A 19529-nucleotide genomic window follows, 5' to 3' on the forward strand; every position below is an offset into this window, starting at 1 on the left:
TATTCAAAGATGAATTCCTTGTTATTTATCATGTATTATTCTCATCTGATTGTGAAACTGATGCTCACTTATCATAGGCAATCTGGAGACTTATGTAAGTGACAAAATAAACCACCAATTACACTTTTCAAGCTCAGTACATTTCACCATTACTCACTGTTCAGCTCAGCACGTCTTGTTATCTCCATTTTCATCTCTCTCCCTCTCTCTCTCTTGCTCTCACTCTATCTCCCTCCCTCCTCTATTCCTCTTCTATATATCTATATGCTGATTTTTCATGGAGCATTATATTATTAGAATTTTTCAATATTAACCTGCAAAATGTGACTTTGAATGTCTATATAATATTCCATTTTATACAATGTCATAATCATCTTGACCAGTCCTTTCTTATTGTACATATAGATTGTTTTCAGGTTTTTATAATTATAAATGAATTTACTGTGAACATCCTTTATATAAATATTTGGCTTCTTCTCAATATTTCCTTAGGATTGATTCCCCTGAGGGTGTGAACTTTGAAAGGCCAAATGCTTCTCAGAAAGCTTGTGCCAACGTACCCTGCCCCTGCAATTAATGTGAATGTTGGCCTCACTGCATATATTTCCCTGGGCTTAATAGACTCAGTAGCTTATTTCATATTTGTTGAGAGTTATAAGGGACTGTTTCCAAATACTTGTATTGGCTTACAATCTATTATGGACCATAGTTGGTGCATATACGCTACTGTTGATTTTGGCTAACTCATTCAGTGTTCAGTGGATATTTGTTTTGGGTACTGTGTGCCAGGTACTTAGGATTGTGCACCATTAATCAAGAGCACTGGGGTGGGAAGACATGAAGGAATCAGGTGAGAGAGGGTAGTCAGTATCAAAAACCCATTATGACCTCATCCACGTATCATCTCTGTGATTGTGAACAAATCATTTAACTTGACTAGGCTTCAGTTTCCTCAGCTCTAAATTCAGATAAGTCATATATATGTGTGGTCCTTAATGTTTTATGCTCAGATGTCTTGAGTAGCTGATGAAGGCTATGCACCTTTCATTAGAACACACACACACACACACACACACACACACACACACACACACAGATATTAGCTGGTGCTTGAAGAACTTCTAGGAAATCAATGGATCTCTTAAAATAAAGATCATCTGGACTTGAGGAGCATAAAGTCTCTTCTGATTTCACAGGTCTGTGAGTCTAGTACTTTTTTTTTTATAAATCAGATCATATCCTGACCTAAATTTCTTCAACGCCTTCCCATTGAGATTTTTATTTTTTTTAACATTTTTATTGGAGTGTAATTACTTTACAATGTTGTGTTAGTTTCTGCTGTATAACAAAGTGAATCAGCTATATGTATACATATATCCCCATATCCTCTCCCTCTTGTGCCTCCCTCCCACGCTGCCTATCCCACCCCTCTAGGTGGTGACAAAGCACCGAGCTGATCTCCCTGTGTGATGCGGCTGATTCCCACTATCTATTTTACATTTGGTAGTGTGCATATGTCAATGCCACTCTCTCACTTCGTCGCAGCTTACCCTTCCCACTCCCCATGTCCTCAACTGATTCTCTACCTCTGGGTCTTTATTCCTATCCTGCCCCTAGGTTTGTCAGAACCTTTTTTTTTATTATTATTTTTTAGATTCCATATATATGTGTTAGCATATGGTATTTATTTTTCTCTTTCTGACTTACTTCACTCTGTATGACAAACTCTAGGTCCATCCACCTCACTACAAATAACTCAATTTCGTTTCTTTTTATGGCTGAGTAATATTCCATTGTATATATGTTTCACATCTTCTTTATCCATTCATCTGTCGATGGACACTTAGGTTGCTTCCATGACCTGGCTATTGTAAATAGTGCTGCAATGAACATTGTGGTACATGACTCCGTTTGAATTATGGTTTTCTCAGGGCATATGCCCAGTAGTGGGATTACTGGGTCATATGGTAGTTTTATTTTTTGTTATTTAAGGAACCTCCATACTCTTCTCCATAGTGACTATATAAATTTACATTTCCACCAACAGTGCAAGATGGTTCCCTTTTCTCCACACCCTCTCCAGCGTTTATTGTTTGTAGATTTTTTGAGGATGGCCATTCTGACTGGTGTGAGGTGATACCTCATTGTAGTTTTGATTTGCATTTCTCTAATGATTAGTGATGTTGAGCATCCTTTCATGTGTTTGTTGGCAATCTGTATATCTTCTTTGGAGAAATGTCTATTTAGGTCTTCTGCCCATTTTTGGATTGGATTGTTTGTTTTTTTGATATTGAGCTGTGTGAGCTGCTTGTATATTTTGGAGATTAATCCTTTGTCAGTTGCTTCGTTTGCAAATATTTTCTCCCATTCTGAGGGTTGTCTTGTGGTCTTGTTTATGGTTTCCTTTGCTGTGCAAAAGCTTTGAAGTTTCATTAGGTCCCATTTGTTTTTATTTCCATTTCTCTAGGAGGTGAGTCAAAAAGGGTCTTACTGTGATTTATGTCATAGAGTGTTCTGCTTATGTTTTGCTCTAAGAGTCGTATAGTGTCTGGCCTTACATTTAGGGCTTTAATCCATTTTGAGTTTATTTTTCTGTATGGTGTTAGGGAGTGTTCTAGTATCATTCTTTTACATGTAGCTGTCTGGTTTTCCCAGCACCACTTATTGAAGCGGCTGTCTTTTCTCTATTGTATATTCTTGCCTCCTTCATCAACGATAAAGTGATCATATATGTGTTGGTTTATCTCTGGGCTTTCTATCCTGTTCCATTGAGCTATATTTCTCTTTTTGTGCCAATATCATACTGCCTTGATTACTGTAGCTTTGGAGTATAGTCTGAAGTCAGGGAGCCTAATTTCTCCAGCTCCATTTTTCTTTCTCATGATTCCTTAGGCTATTCAGGGTCTTTTATGTTTCCATAAAAATTGTGAAATTTCTGGTTCTGGTTCTGTGAAAAATGCCATTGGTAGTTTGATAGGGATTGCATTGAATCACTGGATTGCTTTGGGTAGTAGAGTCATTTCCACAATGTTGATTCTTCCAATCCAAGATCATGGTGTATCTCTCCATCTGTTTGTATTCTCTTTAATTTCTTTCATCAGTGTCTTATAGATTTCTGCCTACAGGTCTTTTGTCTCCTTAGGTAGGTTTATTCCTAGGTGTGTTATTCTTTTTGTTGCTGTGGTAAATGGGAGTGTTTCCTTAATTTCTCTTTCAGATTTTTCATCATTAGTGTATAAGAATGCAAGAGATTTCTGTGCATTAATTTTGTATCCTGCTACTTTACCAAATTCATGGATTACCTCTAGTAGTTTTCTTGTAGTATCTTTAGGATTCTCTATGTTTAGTAGCATCTCACTTGCAAACAGTGACAGTTTTACTTCTTCTTTTCCAATTTGGATTCCTTTTACTTCTTTTTCTTCTCTGATTGCTGTGGCTAAAACTTCCAAAACTATGTTGAATAATAGTGGTGAGTGTGGGAAACCTTGTCTTGTTCCTGATCTTAGAGGGAATGGTTTCAGTTTTTCACCATTGAGAATGATGTTAGCTGTGAGTATGTCATATATGGCCTTTATTATGTTGAAATAGGTTCCCTCTATGCTTACTTTCTGGAGAGTTTTTATCATAAATTCATGTTGAATTTTCTCAAAAACTTTTTCTTCATCTGTTGAGACTATCATATGCTTTTTATCCAGTTTGTTAATATGGTGTATCACGTTGAATGATCCACTTGTGTCCAATGGCACAGGATAGAAAGCCCAGAGAAAAACCCTCACACCTATGGTCAACTGATCTATGACAAAGGAGGCAAGGATATACAATGGGGAAAACATAGTCTCTTCAATAAGTGGTTCTGGGAAAACTGGACAGCTACATGTAAAAGAATGGAATTAGGACACTCCGTTACACCATACCCTGAAATAAACTCAAAATTGGTTAGAGACCAAAATGTAAGACCAGACACTATAAAACTCTTAGAGGAAAACATAGGAAGAGCACTCTTTGACTTAAATCACAGCAAGATCTTTTTTTGATCCACTTCCTAGTATAATGGAAATAAAAAGAAAAATAAACAAATGGGACCTAATGAGACTTAAAAGCTTTTGCAAAGCAATAGAAACTACAAACAAGATGAAAAGTCAACCCTCAGAATGCGAGAAAATATTTGCAAACAAATCAATGGACAATGGAGTAATCTCCAAGATATATATACAGCTAATGTAGCTCAATATTAAAAAAAACAAACAAGCCAATCAAAAAATAGACAGAGGACTTAAATACACATTTCTCCAAAGAAGACATACAGATGGGCAAGAAGCCCATGAAAACTTCTCAACATCACTAATTATTAGAGAAATGCAAATCAAAACTACAATGAGGTGTCACCTCACACCAGTGAGAATGGGCATCATCAGAAAATGTAGAAACAACAAATGCTGGAGAGGGTCTGGAGAAAAGGGAACCCTCTTGCACTGTTGGTGGGAATGTAAATTGATTCAGCCACTTTGGAGAACAGTATGGAGGTTCTTTAAAAAACTAAAAATAGAATTACCATATGACCTGGTGATGCCACTACTGGGCATATACCCAGAGAAAACCATAATTCAAAAATACACATGCACCCCAGTGTTTGCTGAAGCCCTATTTACAATAGCCAGGTCATGGAAGCAACCTAAATGCCCGTTGACAGACAAATGGATAAAGAAATGTGGTATATGTATATATACAATGAAATGTTACTCGGCCATGAAAAGGAATGAAATTGGGTCATTTGTAGAGACGTGGATGGATCTAGAGACTGTCATACAGAGTGAAGTAAGTCAGAAAGAGAAAAACAAATATCGTATATTAACACATATATGTGGAACCTAGAAAAATGGTACAGATGAACCAGTTTGCAGGGCAGAAATTGAGACACAGATGAAGAGAACAAACGTATGGACACCAGGTGGGGAAAGTGGTGGTGGGGTGGTGTGGTGGTGTGATGAATTGGGAGATTAGGATTGACATGTATACACTAATATGTATAAAATTGATAACTGATAAGTACCTGCTGTATAAGAACATAAAATTTAAAAAAAACGATAATAAGCATCTCTGTCACCCCCTAAAATTTCTGCATTCTCATTTGTAGTCTTCTTCCCATGTTTCCCCCTTCTCTCCATTGTGAGACAATCACTGATCTTCTCTTGGTATAGACTAGTTTTCTAAAATTTTATGTAAATGGAAACATACAGCATGTACTGTCTTTGCTGGATTTTTTCATTCAGCATAATTATTTTGCGGTTCATTTGTGTTGTGGTATTGGCATGTATCATTTGTTTTCATAACTGAGTACTTTCACGGTATATCGATATAGCACAATCTGTTTATACATTTACTTGTTGATGGACATTTGGATTATTTCTTAGTTTTAGCTATTATAAATAAAGCTGCTATGAGCATTCACATACAATTCTGGGTATAGACATATGCTTTCATTTCTTTTAGGTAAATAAATAGGTATAGGATGGCTAAGTATAGGTATACAGAATAAACTGTGTATACGGTATTGAGAATATTTCCCAAAAGAGGTTCTTCACTTATTTATATTTTGGAGTGTTTGATTAGACCTGAGAAGTTTGATGTTTGTTATCTTATTTATGTAATACTATATTCTGCCCCTGTTCAGAAGTTGTTCAAGTGAAATCTTTCTTTAGGAAGCCTGAATTAATGAATGTTATTGTATCTTCCCCTGTAGCCTTATTTTAAGGCCATTTTGAGCCTTAATAATCTTTTTTTAATATGATATTTTAAGATGAGCTTGTTGATTTTTTTAAAAAATTATTTTATTTTTAAAAATTTTTGGCTCCATCGGGTCTTTGTTGTGGCATGCGGGATCTTCATTGAGGTGTGCGGGATCTTTCGTTATGGCACAAGCTCTTCGTTGTGGCCCGGGCTCTTCGTTGCATCGCGTGGGCTTCTCTTGAGTTGTGGCGTGCAGGTTTTCTTTTCTCTCGTTGTGGTGTGTAGACTCCAGGGCGCGTTGGCTCTTTAGTTGTGGCGCATGGGTTCCAGAGCACGTGGGCTCTGTCCTTTGCAGCATGCGGGCTCTAGGTGAGGCGCAGGAGCTCAGTAGTTGTGGTGCGCGGGCTTATTTGCCCTGCAGCATGTGGGATCTTAGTTCCCTGACGAGGGATTGGACCCGAGTCCCCTGCTTTGTAAGGCGGAATCTTTACCACTGGACCACCAGGGAAGTTCCTGATCTTTAATAATCTTAAGCATAGCATAGATTCTTTGGCACTTCTCCACCCATAATAAACTACAAAAAAATTTTTAAAGAGTTCTATAATTGTTAAAGTTGGTAAATAATGGAATACCTTTAAAATGATGATGATTGAGTCAAATATATTCTTGGATGCTAGGTTTTGTGCCTCAACAATGCTATCATTGAATTCAGTTGGTATACAAAAGAAACCTGGTAGTTTATGTTTTATGTGCAGTATAGGTCAATTTCCCTCTAACAGCAATTGACATAAAAATGATAGTTTACATAGTAGAATTATAGGCTGGTAGCCATTATTTGCCTAGTGATCCAATGCAATAATTTCTAATCATTTTTCATCAATCTTAATAGATTCTTGTGTGAACAAGGCAAAAGTTGAAGAAAGTGAACAAAAAGCAGCAGAATTTTCAAAGAAGGTAAGACTTATCAAATATTAGCCGTAATTATGAAATGTAAAATGTAATCACAGTACATATTCTACCTTGTTTCCTTATGCGAGGCCTTATAAATGTTGTTTCAGTTATATAGTTCTTTATGTTTCTGGATTCAGACACCACCACAGAATATTGATTTCTTTCCCAGTAGGATAAGGTTGCTACTGTTCCCTGCTCATCACCTTTAATCCATTATGGAAGAATAACACTAACCATATTCTACTAAACTGATAAATGAAATAAAATTAGGTTGCTGGAAGCATATAGTTTGAAATGGTCAACCAAAACACATTCCCCCATTGCTTTCCTGCAGCTCTCACTTAACAGTAGTTAGCTCCTTGGAGAACTGTGGAGATGTTTAGCTAGTCTTATCTGTTATGTTCTTTAAATCAGTGCTATTGATAGAAACAGAATGATGCAATATTTTCTTTCTCTTTGTCTCTCTCTGCTTAGACTTATCTTCTTTGAATTTTGTAATTACCATTTTTAAAGTGATGCTGCTACTCCATGTATGTAGTCTTAGTGGAATTTGAGGTTCCCCTTTCTTTGTGTAATGCCTCATGTAAATGCCAACTTTATGAATATCTGAATTTTATTTAGATCTCAGATGGTCTTTTCCTTATTTCATGAAAGCATAGCTACAATTTTATGAACTTCTACGGAAAGTTGCATTGTTTGGTTTTAGACCCTATAAAGCATTAGTATAGTATTTCTCTCCTGTTGGTGGAAGGAGAAGGATTGAAGCCCAAGTCTAAAAGCTCTACAGTTTTGAGTCTTTTGACAGCAAGATAAAGTGCTTACATATTGCTGTCTCTTCAAAGTTATGACTTACCTTGGAGATTAAATAATCACTTTTCCTATCACTCTAGAAATTATAGAGTATTACTGAAGTTACTTCAGGGCATCTGAAGAAATGTTTTTGCTCTTTCAGTTACTAGAATAGATTTTAAGAGCTTGAGCATAAAATGTTTGTGTGAAGCCGTCATTTTTATTGGTGAAAGAAACTGTACATTTTTCGATTAGTAGACCTTTATATTTCTAATGTTCTTGTTTTAAGTAGCACATTTAAAATTCCCTTTGAAAATCTTAGGATCTCTTTTTCTCTGGCACTGTGATTAGATACCACAAGGCTGGAGCAAATTGTGATGATCTATCTGGTAAAAATTTCTGTAAGCATCTATTATTGGAAAAGGAGTCCTGAAATAATAAAAAAGAAATTTCAGTGTTTGATGCTTTATTCTCCTCGCCAACATTTAGAATGAAAACATGTATGGTCTCCCAGTGGTTATCTGCGTACCTTCTCTTATTCTGGGTGATTTTAAGAGGCAGTATAAAGTAGTAAAAAAAAAAAAGAAAAGAAAGAAAAGAAAATAAAAATGAAGGGGGACAGCTAGAATGAGAAGCGGTAGTTGTAAGATCTGGTCTCAGTGTTTCTGCTAGTTAGCTGTGACTTTAAGCCATTTACTCTCCTTGGATCTTAATTTTTTCATCCTTAAAAGGAGAGAATAAGGTTAGTGGACTTGTAAGAAGTCTTCCAGCTCACATATCTCAGGCTTCTCTGTAGGTTTACAGATTAAGATCATTTTAAATTACAAGCAGAAGCCTTGTGTGCCTCTCCGCAAGTGTACTAATAAACCATTTGTAGAGCAAAATTGTGTGCTTGTGTGGACAGCATGCTTGAGAAGCACACGGGAGAAGATAACACTGGCAAGGAGGCTGGGAGTATAGAATCAGATCAAATTTTTTTAAAATATTTATTTATTTATTTGGTTGCTCTGGATCTTAGTTGCTGTAGGTGGGCTCCTTAGTTGTGGCAGGGGGGCTTCTTTGTTGCGGCAGGCAGGCTCCTTAATTGCGGCTCATGTGCTCCTTAGTTGTGGCACGCGAACTCTTAGTTGCGACATGCGTGTGGGATCTAGTTACCTGACCAGGGATCGAACCCAGGCCCCCTGCATTGGGAGCATGGGGTCTTAACCACTGTGCAACCAGGGAAGTCCCAGAATCAGATCAATCTTAACATGTATACTAGTGAAGTCAAAAAAGCTCCATCTTCTCAGTGACCTAGGAAACAAGGTCATTTGCTGATACTGAAGGATCAGGGTAAGTTTGAAATGTAAAGAGATTAGAAACGATTTGGACCAACCTCTGTGGGACATTTTCCCAGGACTCAAGTAAAGATGAATAAAATAATTAATTAAGTAGTATTGCAGGTTTGACTCAAACACTATTATCCACTTTGCTCACCCACTCTTTCTTCAGACTGGATCTGAATGGCATTTTATAATTTCCAAAGGTCAAGTCTACTATGAGGAGGAATATTTATTAACAGTAAACACACTTTTTCCTTCTTCCACAAACTCTAAAGGCAGTTTTTGGCAGTAAGATATATCACTTTTAAAAACATAAATAACATTTTTGGAATAATGTATAGACTTCTAAAATAACTTGAAGTGACAGTGACAATAAAGGGGAAATGTTCTATAGCTGGACATGAGCAGTATTCACCTGACTGAGGTAAGTGCTGGGCAGGATGCAGTAAATGGATAGTCACCATTCTGATGGTCTCTTTGGCTTAGCACGCTGTAATTTAACCTCTCATCTTCCCTCTTATGACATTTTATACAAGTGTTTTGGTTAAACATCTGAATGAGAATGCCATTAGAGCATATATCATTCTACTGTCAGATTTTGTGGAGCATCACTTTTTGAATGCTAGACAATTAAGATTATAATAAAAATAGTCTGATTTGTATTAATGTACATCCGTTTGAGCGTTCTAAAAGTACAGTCTCTTATCAAGATTAAATATAGTTTTAAAGAGTTGAACTGCTTGATTCCTAATTTTTAGGTTTCATTTTCTAATTAAATAAACGTAAAAGTATGGGATGAAACATTAAAAAAATGATTAATTCTAAAACCTAACTTTCAATAACAAAACACAAAAATGTCCATTATATATGAAGAGAGCCTTCTTACTCCACCCTTTTAAAATTTTGTTTAGTATGTTTTTTTCAGAAGTGAAAATGGGTTTTTTTACCTTGGGCTGGGGACATAGTTCTTCTTTACTACCACCCCATCCCCATGGAGGTGCTCAATTGCCATAAAATAATCAAGAGCTCTGATTTTCTGAGTGGCCTGGGAAATTTAAGTAGCAAAAGACACTCCACTTATTTAATACATATTGTTGTTTAAAGCTTTCTCAAAACTGTATTATTAAGTGTACATTTATGGTGGTGATCATTGCAGTTCGATGAAGAATTCACAGCTCGACAGGAAGCTCAAGCTGAGCTTCAAAAAAGAGAAGAAAAAATCAAAGAGCTTGAAACAGAAATCCAACAACTTCGAACCCAGGTAATGAAACAAGATACAGACTTTGTGTCATGTCACATTGAGTTCGAAGGTAGAAAACTGTCTTGTTAGATGAAGGGAAAAAGGTGACCAGAAGCAGACTTTCTGGTAGTTTCCCATTTTACTTGAAATAACTACAGATTTGATTTTCCAGGACAATAAATCATTTTAATGTTTGGATAAAAATATGGCATTCATTGCATAAACTGCCCTGAATATTTTTTAAAGGAATGTATTACACAAGCAAAACTCTTTCTTGAGATGAAATTTTCATGATGATTTGAAAAATTGGATGCATAGTATTTTCTTTCAAAAGGAATGTGGAAATGCTCATTAAAGCTTTTTGAGATCTCTTTAAATCTCGACTACCATAATTTCAAAATCTATAAACTTTATATTTCCACCAACATTCCCTATGATGAAAACCCCCCATATACACTTAAAATCTTAATTATGGTGTCTAAATTTTAGAGCTGATTACATACTCTCAACACAACATATTTTTTAAATGAATATAAAGAAACATAAGATTAGTTCTTAGCCTCATAGATGCCCAGTAGGGTGTTTGTTGATTGACTAGGTCTGTTTCTGTCAATCTACTGAAAAGTGACTTCAGAAGTCAACAGTGAACTCCACATTACCCAATGCAGTGGCCTTTTCCTACCCTTAGCCTCTTTCACTTATCTGTAATATTTGATAATTTCTTTTCACTCAATCTCTCCTTTTTGTGTCATCTGACTTCGTTTTCTACATGTCTCAGAACTCAGTTTCTCTTTGTTTTCATCCTCCAAATGATGACATTCCCCAGTGTTCTGTCCTCTGCTCTTTTTTCTCTGTGTGTCCTTGCACTAATATCCCATCCAATATCATAAATTCAAATATCACCTTTTAGTAGGTGTCAAGTCCCCTGGATTTGTCGTCTATTTCCAGCTCTTGATTAGATCTCCGCGTGGGCAGGTCCTGCTGCATGTTGAAATCAAACCCATTATTTGTGGTCACTTCTCTGTCCTCAAACCAGCTTGGTCTCCATTCTTATTTGTTTAAATTTTACCACCAATTTTTTTTTATTGTGAAGCTGGAGTTGTCCTGGCCTTTTCCCCGCCCTGCCTCCTGACAGATTATTAAATTGGTCACTGTTTTATGTCAGTTCTTTCTCTTTTTTATGCTTTGCATCAAAACCCTGAACCCCACAGGGCCACTCTCTCATTCCATCCTGCCTGGAATATTACAGTAGTTTCCAAACTTTCCGCTATGCCTATAGTCTCTTCCTCTTCAGATTCATGCTTTATGTCGTTTCAAATTAATCTTCTTAAAACACTGCCCTGATTATTGTCACTCCAGGCTTTAATATGTTCAATGGTTGCCTGTTGCATTCAGGATTAAAGAAAAAAATCTCCTTCCCGGGAATTTGAAGGCCTTCTATCCAGGGCTCCCTTATCTCCCCTTTGCAGCCTCGTCTCTGCTCCCCTAACTCCAGCCTCTGTTGCAGCTAAGTCACCTTTCCTCCTCCCTTCACATGTAGAATTTACTGTCTCCACACTTTTCTTTTGGCCAGCATTTCCCAGACATTAGTTACAGAGATGCTAATAGGTTTTTCATGAGGAAAGCATTCCATAGTCCAATAAATTTGGTATGCTTGAAATTCTCCTCTTAGAGATTCATCATTCTCATTAGCATACTAAAGGGTCTGAGATGGCCTACATTAAAGAAACCTGTCGAACTATTTTTCCTATAGCTTTCTCAAACTCATTTAGCCACAGAACCCTTTATCTCAGACCACCTATTAATATCTCCTGCAGAAGAGTTTGTTCATGGAACTTAGTTGAGAAATGCTGACTTAAATTATTCTCTCTCAGAAACACCCTCCCTTGCTCCTCTGTGCCAATGAAACATCTCCTTTAAGGATCAGCTCAGTATAACATCCTTTGGAAAGCGTCACCCAAAACTCTGGGAATTTCTTTGAACTTTTATATCACTTTTGTAGACCACTCCTATCATATTTGGTGGTGTGCCTGCTTTATCCCTTCCCCTGCAGCATAAACACTTTGAGGACAATGTCTTTACTTCCTGTGCTTACTCTTATTAAAGTCCCTACTGCACCTAGCACAGGACCTTACCATTTAATTGTGTAGTTGCTTATTTATTATCAACGGATCTGGAAAAGTGCAGAGTCACACAGTACTTTCTAGTGCACCCCAAATTGTGTCAAATAGTAAATGGTCCATTTGCCGTATTCAATTCTGAATACTCTATTGTGGTCTCATTTAATTGTTCCATTCCTAATAGTTCATAGGAGGGAAGAAAAGGGCTGATATGATTTGATTTTAAGGCTGGTGGCATTTGAGACTTTTATTCAATTTGTAAAATATCTAATTAACTTGAGTAAAAAGTCCTATTTTAAAGTAATAGCATTTTTGTGGTTACACAAGTTTTATATCATAAACATGATCTCATAGAGGCAAAATTTTATGTTTATAAACAAGCATTACTTTCATTTTGCTGTCAATTAATACAAAATATGGGATACACATTTTACCTTTCAAATTATTAAACAAATCCATTTATATACAAAATTTATAGGGTAAATTACTAATTTACTGAACTTTTCAGAAAAATTATTTTAATTTTCCTCAGAATTTCTTTGCTATTTCAATCAAGATTGGAAAAATCAGACTGTTTTCTATAGTTTTGCTGCATTAAAAATAAAATAGAAAGAATTTGCATATTTTATTCCTATCCTTCTTCCTAATCTCAGGAGGGGATTGCATTCCAGGAGAGGATTGTCATTTAAGTGTATAAACACTTTAGTTGTATATATGTATATACACACATAAACATTCATATGTGTGAATAAAATATTTGTGGACAATGTGCACTGAATATTAGGAGAAACATTTCTGTGATGCTGTTTACCTGTGATTGTTAATTTTTAACATTCTTGTAAATGGGTCAATCCTTTAAGTTGATTGTTTCAAAAATAGGCTTCCACTTATTTATTATGTAAAGATAATACTAAGTTTGTTTAGTTCAATTAAGTAGTCTGTGGAGGAATTTCATATTAGTAAAGATTAGAAGAGTTTCTCCCCAAATTAAAATAACACTATACCAAGACATGTTAATAGTTTTAAACTTTTCATTCAGTTAGTCTAATGTCGTATCTCAATTACAGAAGATGCGTGTTCATTTGTAGGACTTTCATAGGAATGTTTATAATTAACAAACTCACTTTTATATTCATTTTCATTTCGGAAAGTAAACCGTTGTCATCAGTAATGGTTTAAAGAAACAGGTCCAGATTAATAATCAAAAAGTGGGCAATATGGAATGCAGTGATCTCCGTCAGCTGTCATCCATCATTATTAGAGAATGAGCTTGAAGTTTCTTTCTGATGGGAGAAATAAGTTATAATCTGCTCATACTGCAAGCTGTAATTAATTCCACTCAAGGCAACTGACACCCATTCATTAGGAGCTAGTCTGTTGTAGTGGAAAGAGGACTGCTTTAGATATGAGAAGAATCACATGTAAATCTTAATCATATTTCAGACTGTGTGACCTTTGGTTAGTCATTGAACCTCTTTGCAGTTACAGTTTCCTCATCTATAAGCGGTGAGATAAAAATACCCAACCTACATTATAGGGTTATAATAAGGATGAAAAGAAATAATAGATGTAAAAACATTGATAAACCTGTATTATTATGCAATGGATGTTACTTAGCATTAATTCTTGGTATTAGAAGATAGCTAAGTTACTGGTGCTATGAGACAGACTCTTCGTGTAAAGCTAATCGTCTCCAAGGGAATTAAATCAGTTATTTTGTATTAATCATCCCGTATTCATACCAACTAGTCTTAACAGGCCCAAGCCATATACAGTACTTCTTCTTTGCATATATTTATAATGAAAGGTAAGTTTCATTATTTTGGAGGAGTGTTTCACAAAATCTTTGAGCATGCCAACTTTCCTAGCCTTAGTATATTAGCAGAGTTAGTCATTATCCAGGGTTTAGAATGCTTACCAAAAATCTATGCAAGTCTTTTTCATGTATTCTTAAGCCCTTAGATGTTGCTAAATTAAATAAATCTTAAACAACCCAGCCACAAATGTCTACTGATAAGTTTTCTTTGCTACTATACTTTACTGTAAGCATTTAAATAAGCATTGGGTTATTTTATATTTCAGGGACATGGACTCTCAGGTTCATCAGGAATTCCAGGCCCTCCTCTACCACCTCCATTGCCAGGTGCTGGGCCACCCCCGCCCCCACCTCCACCAGCACCACCTCTACCCGGAGGAGGTCCCCCTCCTCCTCCACCTCCTTTACCTGGGGTACATGGAATAGCATCACCACTGCCTTTGTTTGGGGGACCTCCTCCACCACCTCCCCTTGGAGGAGTTCCTCCTCCTCCTCCGGGAACAGTTGATCTGCCATATGGAATGAAGCATAAAAAAATATATAAACCTGAGGTGTCCATGAAGAGGATCAATTGGTCAAAGGTAATACTATGACTATAGCTTTATGGCTTTGCCAGTCATAGTTGCTCATTAATGTGTGAATGACATATTGCTACTTATAAGTATGATATAGTAATTGAGAACATGACCACTGATTCTTTTGCTTTCGCTTGTGAGTTCACCGTCTTATGTTCATCTTTCATAGCTGGAGAATTGGAAACTCCACAGACAACTTGAAATTAACATAGAAGACAAAAGGAAAGTGAAAGTGGTTTTAGAGAATAGTATATGAAAAATAATTTTGATTCTTTTACCAATGTTAACTTTAATTGCTATAACATTCTTAAATATAATCTTTGTATTAATGGGCCTTTTTAGTTATGTTTTTCTTAGAAAATTATTAGTTTTTTTTTTAGTTTTAAACTTTCAGATAGTGTGGAATCGCTGACAGTATTCAGTAGAGACATAAACTGTTTCTTTATATGATGTGTGAAAGATTTTTCTTTTGAATTTTATTTTGCTTTATTATTATCAAATAACATGTCTTATAAAAAGCTTATTATCAAGATTGACACAGTCCGCATTCACTGGGAACAAATCTAATGAAAATACAATTAACCAGGCCACCATTTGGGGAAATGTCTATTCCAAGAACATAGTTACAGTGATATCTGACAGTATATACATATTAAATTGGTTTGACCAGAATAATGGTTAAATCATTTTTAAAATTAAGCATAAACTTATGCTTTGCTCATAAGAGTAAAGGAGGTATAAATGTTTTTGGAATGTAGTTATTTTTTGTTAAGCACAATGGACCAAACTATAGGACCCAGAAGCTGCTGGCCCAGTTATCTGTGTGTGTAAATGTAATGATATGTTAATTTAGCAATTAAGCATATAGCGTAATGGCACTTACATATCACAAAGCATCATGATATGTACTGGAAAATGCACAGTTCTAATATTGGGTTTCAGTGTAGTGGCTGAGAGCACAATTCTGTGGACCTACACTTCCTGGGTTTGAAAGCCATCTTCGCTATTTACTAGCTTGGGCAGCCACTCAGACTTCCTGGGGCTCGGTTTCCTCATCTTTAACATGGAGATAATAACAGGTCCTACTTCAAAGGATTATTGTGAGGATTAGATGAGATGAATTAATGTGTGAAATCACTTAAAGGAGTACCTGACACATTTTAGGAGGTATGTAAGTGTCAGCTATTATGGTTATTTTCTGCAGCCATGGGAAATTTACTTTTCTGAATCTCAGTTTCCCCATTGTTAAAAATCCAGGAGCAAGAAGAAGGTATGTAAGTTGGGGGGAGGGATTTACTAAATTATTTTTAAGATTCCTTCCAGTAGAAGATTTTTTAAAATGTAATTTGCTACATGGCCTGTTGCTGTTGTGTGTTTTTCTGTACACTAGTAGAAGTCTGTGACTTTCCCACTGAATGTTTACTTAAAAAGTGTTGTTTTGATAGATCCTAAAATTGATTTAGTAGGTAGATGAATAAAGGTGATATCATTCTACCTTGGTGAAAGTGAATTCTTTGAAAAATTAAATATGAAGTAATAATTTAGAACCTTACCTTTGTTATTTTTGTTTCAGATTGAACCCAAAGAATTGTCTGAGAACTGTTTCTGGTTGAAAGTTAAGGAAGAGAAGTTTGAAAACCCAGATCTCTTTGCAAAATTGGCACTGAATTTCGCTACCCAGATAAAAGGTATATTTTATTTTTTAATATAGAGTTCTTGTTCTGATATATTGAATTCAGTGCTTTGCTAAAAATTTCTAGTAATGTGTACATGTATAATTTTTGGGGCAGAGTCAAACATAATTAGATTGACATATTAACTGTATTTTACCTAACAACGAAAGAAGGATAGCTTTTTTCCTGTTAAATTTATTTTGCATAAATGTTATTATTCATCTGAAAATATGGGTTTTATTTTTATTGTTTAATATGTAACTTATACTCCTCTATTGTAAAGTTGTCATTTTTACTGAGAAGCAGAGGGGATGAATCTGTTGATTCACCATGTAAGAGAAAATAATGTAATTGGAGTAAGTTTGGTGCCATCGTGCTTATGTAGTCTTACATTTGTACTAATCCATTTTGTTTTTTTTGGAAATTTGATAGTTTTTTTCTATAAGCAGATTGTCTGGAATAATATCAAAATCTGGTACCTAATAAGTGTATTTTACTGATTTGATAATTGAGTGCCTTCTTTATGATTGGATCCTTAACCACTTATGAATTTCACACATAATTTTGGTACTATATAGATAACTTCTCAATCTCATAATTAATCATTGTAGTTTGTGAATTTTTGGTATTTCATTTTAACATTACTATTTTACTAATTATCACAGAATTGATAGCTTACTTAAGCATAGGAGTTTTTTCAGCCTGAGTGAGTCTTTACAACTAAGAAATTGATATATTCCACATGGCCATGCCCTTGGAATTAGCTCCTTTACCATTCATTTGTCTGATTTGTCACAACATGCCTTAGAATGTGAGAATGTGAATTTTGGAAGATTCAGAGAGAGAGAGAGGGAGAGAGAGAGAGGTGAAAATTATTCCTTTTCAGCCCTTCTAGCTTATCTTGCACACTGGAGGTACTTGTACTGTATTTGTTGTTCCTTGTAGATTGAAGCGCACACACATACAGAAATCTGGGGTGATTAGAGTATTCTGAAGAATTTTGACATTTAAGAAAATTCCTGCCATTCAAGTCTTTTGCTTCCCTTATTTGCTCTACTAGACTTCACATTTAAAGGATTCTTCAAGGACTCCAGAGATTACTATTTATTATAATCACTTTTTTTAAATTGAAAAAGTAAAACATGCTTACACATCAAGGTATTAATAATAATAATAATAATAAAAAGATGTGTGGTAAGCATATCCCTTCAATCGCAGACTTACAGCTTCTTCCCAAGAGAAACCACTCTTACTGATTTCCCACATTGCCTCCTAGAAATAGTCTATGCCTCTAGAAGCATATGTGTATATATCATTTTTTGTTTTTTACTTCTTTCTGTTTTCACTTTATATACTTGGATATTATTCCATAGTAGTTTTTTTTTTTTTTTTTTTTTTTTTTTTTTTTTTTTTTTTTTTTTTTGCGGTACGCGGGCCTCTCACTGTTGTGGCCTCTCCCGTTGCGGAGCACAGGCTCTGGATGCGCAGGCTCAGCGGCCATGGCTCACGGGCCCAGCCGCTCCGCGGCATATGGGATCCTCCCAGACCGGGGCACGAACCCGTATCCCCTGCATCAGCAGGCGGACTCTCAACCACTGCGCCACCAGGGAGGCCCACCATAGTAGTTTATGTTTATCTACTTTGTTCTTTTTACACATTGCATGGTATTCTGTGGTATGGGCCTATCTGAATTTATTTAACCTGTCTCCTACTGATGGATATTTAGATTATTTCCAGCCTTTTGCTATTTCAAGCAATGCTGTGGCAAACGTGTACCTACATATACGTTTGTGCACATAGGATCTATCTGTAGGATAAATTTTAGAAGTGAAATTCCTGGATAAAATGCTGCCTGCATTTACAATTTTGATAGATATTACCAAATTTCCTTCCAAAGAGTTTGTGTCCACTTATAGTGTTACATCTAAAATACATATGAGTATCTGTTTCCCTACAAACTTTGCCTATCTCAGAGGTGAAATGGTAAATCATCCATGTTATAATTTTTACTCCTTAAATTAGGAGTGAAGTTGAGTAGCTTTCCTTCTATTCAAAGGCAATTTTAACCTCTTTTTCTGTGAACAGCTTCCTCTAGTTATTTGCACATTTCGTGTTGAGCGTTTGTTCTTTTACTTATTGATGTATTTGTATTGAGTCCCATAAGAATTATAGGTTTCATAAAATTTCAGAGTCTGTCTGGACCTTAGAAGTGATTAAGCCAAACTCTATTTTACAAATGAAGAAAGTGGAGTTTGAAACATGGAGGTTATTATAAAATCTATTAGAGTTTCTCAAGGTAGTGTGGTATAGTGGGAAAAGCCCAGAGGAAATGGAGTCATACATTCTTGTATTTCAGCTGTGATACTAGTAACCTCTGCGACTGAATTTTCTCATCTGTAAAATGAGAAAGACTAATGTTTAACTAGAAGTGTGAGAATTAAATAAGGTTATATATTTAAAGCACCCAGCATGGTGCTTGATATAGCAGGCACTCAATAAATATCAATTCCCCTTTCCCTTTCATTTAACATGATGCTGTGTGTGTGTTTGTGTGTGTTTTGTTTTAGCTATTGACACTTCTTACAACTGTTAATTCAGCAAGAGACTTCCGTGCTCTTCTGAGCAGCACTTGGCAAAGCTAGTCAGTTAGAGTAGAAGCCATTCTTACTCTGGCTTCTGAAACATAATCAAAGCAAAGTAAAACCAAAGTCATGTAAAGGCTCTCACGTACTCACTACTGAGAATTCTGCATTTCCATTCCTCTTAACTCTGATTCTCTGAATTTTCTATGTGATACTACTACCTCTTCTACTTTCCTAATTTTGAATATTTGAGTCCAAATTAGGTCAGGAGCACCTTTCAGTACCATTACTTTTACTAAGATTTATTTCTGAAGGGACATTTAAAGGAACAGTTAAGCATCATAGCATATTCCATAACATAGCCAAAACAAATTTGAATGATACAACCTTCCATTTGTTTTGATAAGTATTGATTGATCTTAACTCTAACAGCTGAAGTTCCTTGTCACTTGCAGTGCCTTGATTCATAATTTGGTCAATAGGTGGCAGGATCAGTAAGAAATCAGCTGGAGGCTCTGGCTCCAGGCAACTCAAACCACACTGCCCTGGCTTTCCTAGCTTCAGGGCACCACTTTTTTCCCTATTCTGCTGCGGTTTGCCACTCACGCTGCTGTGTTCTGGAAGGAGCAACATACTCGTTGTATCTAAGACCTATTTCCAAAGCTCTTAGACCCAGTGTTCCAAAACCTCTGAGAATTTCCTCCTTCTGCAAGGGGTCTGGAAAGCTCATGTCT

At 35.9% G+C, this 19529-nt stretch overlaps 1 protein-coding gene across 1 annotated transcript in view; it reads left to right on the forward strand.

Annotated features, from left to right (window-relative positions):
• Window positions 1-19529, forward strand: part of DIAPH2 (diaphanous related formin 2) — a gene marked incomplete at its 5' end in the record, with an annotated part of 895530 nt that overhangs the window by 260485 nt on the left and 615516 nt on the right. Inside the window, 4 exons of the mRNA XM_079728322.1 lie at window positions 6617-6681; window positions 9946-10050; window positions 14232-14546; window positions 16114-16228. Coding sequence (XP_079584448.1) covers window positions 6617-6681; window positions 9946-10050; window positions 14232-14546; window positions 16114-16228 — 600 coding nt within the window. The remainder of the gene's footprint in view (window positions 1-6616; window positions 6682-9945; window positions 10051-14231; window positions 14547-16113; window positions 16229-19529) is intronic.

This window comes from Hyperoodon ampullatus (genome assembly GCF_949752795.1).
Source record: "Hyperoodon ampullatus genome assembly, chromosome: X".
Lineage (NCBI taxonomy): Eukaryota > Metazoa > Chordata > Mammalia > Artiodactyla > Ziphiidae > Hyperoodon > Hyperoodon ampullatus.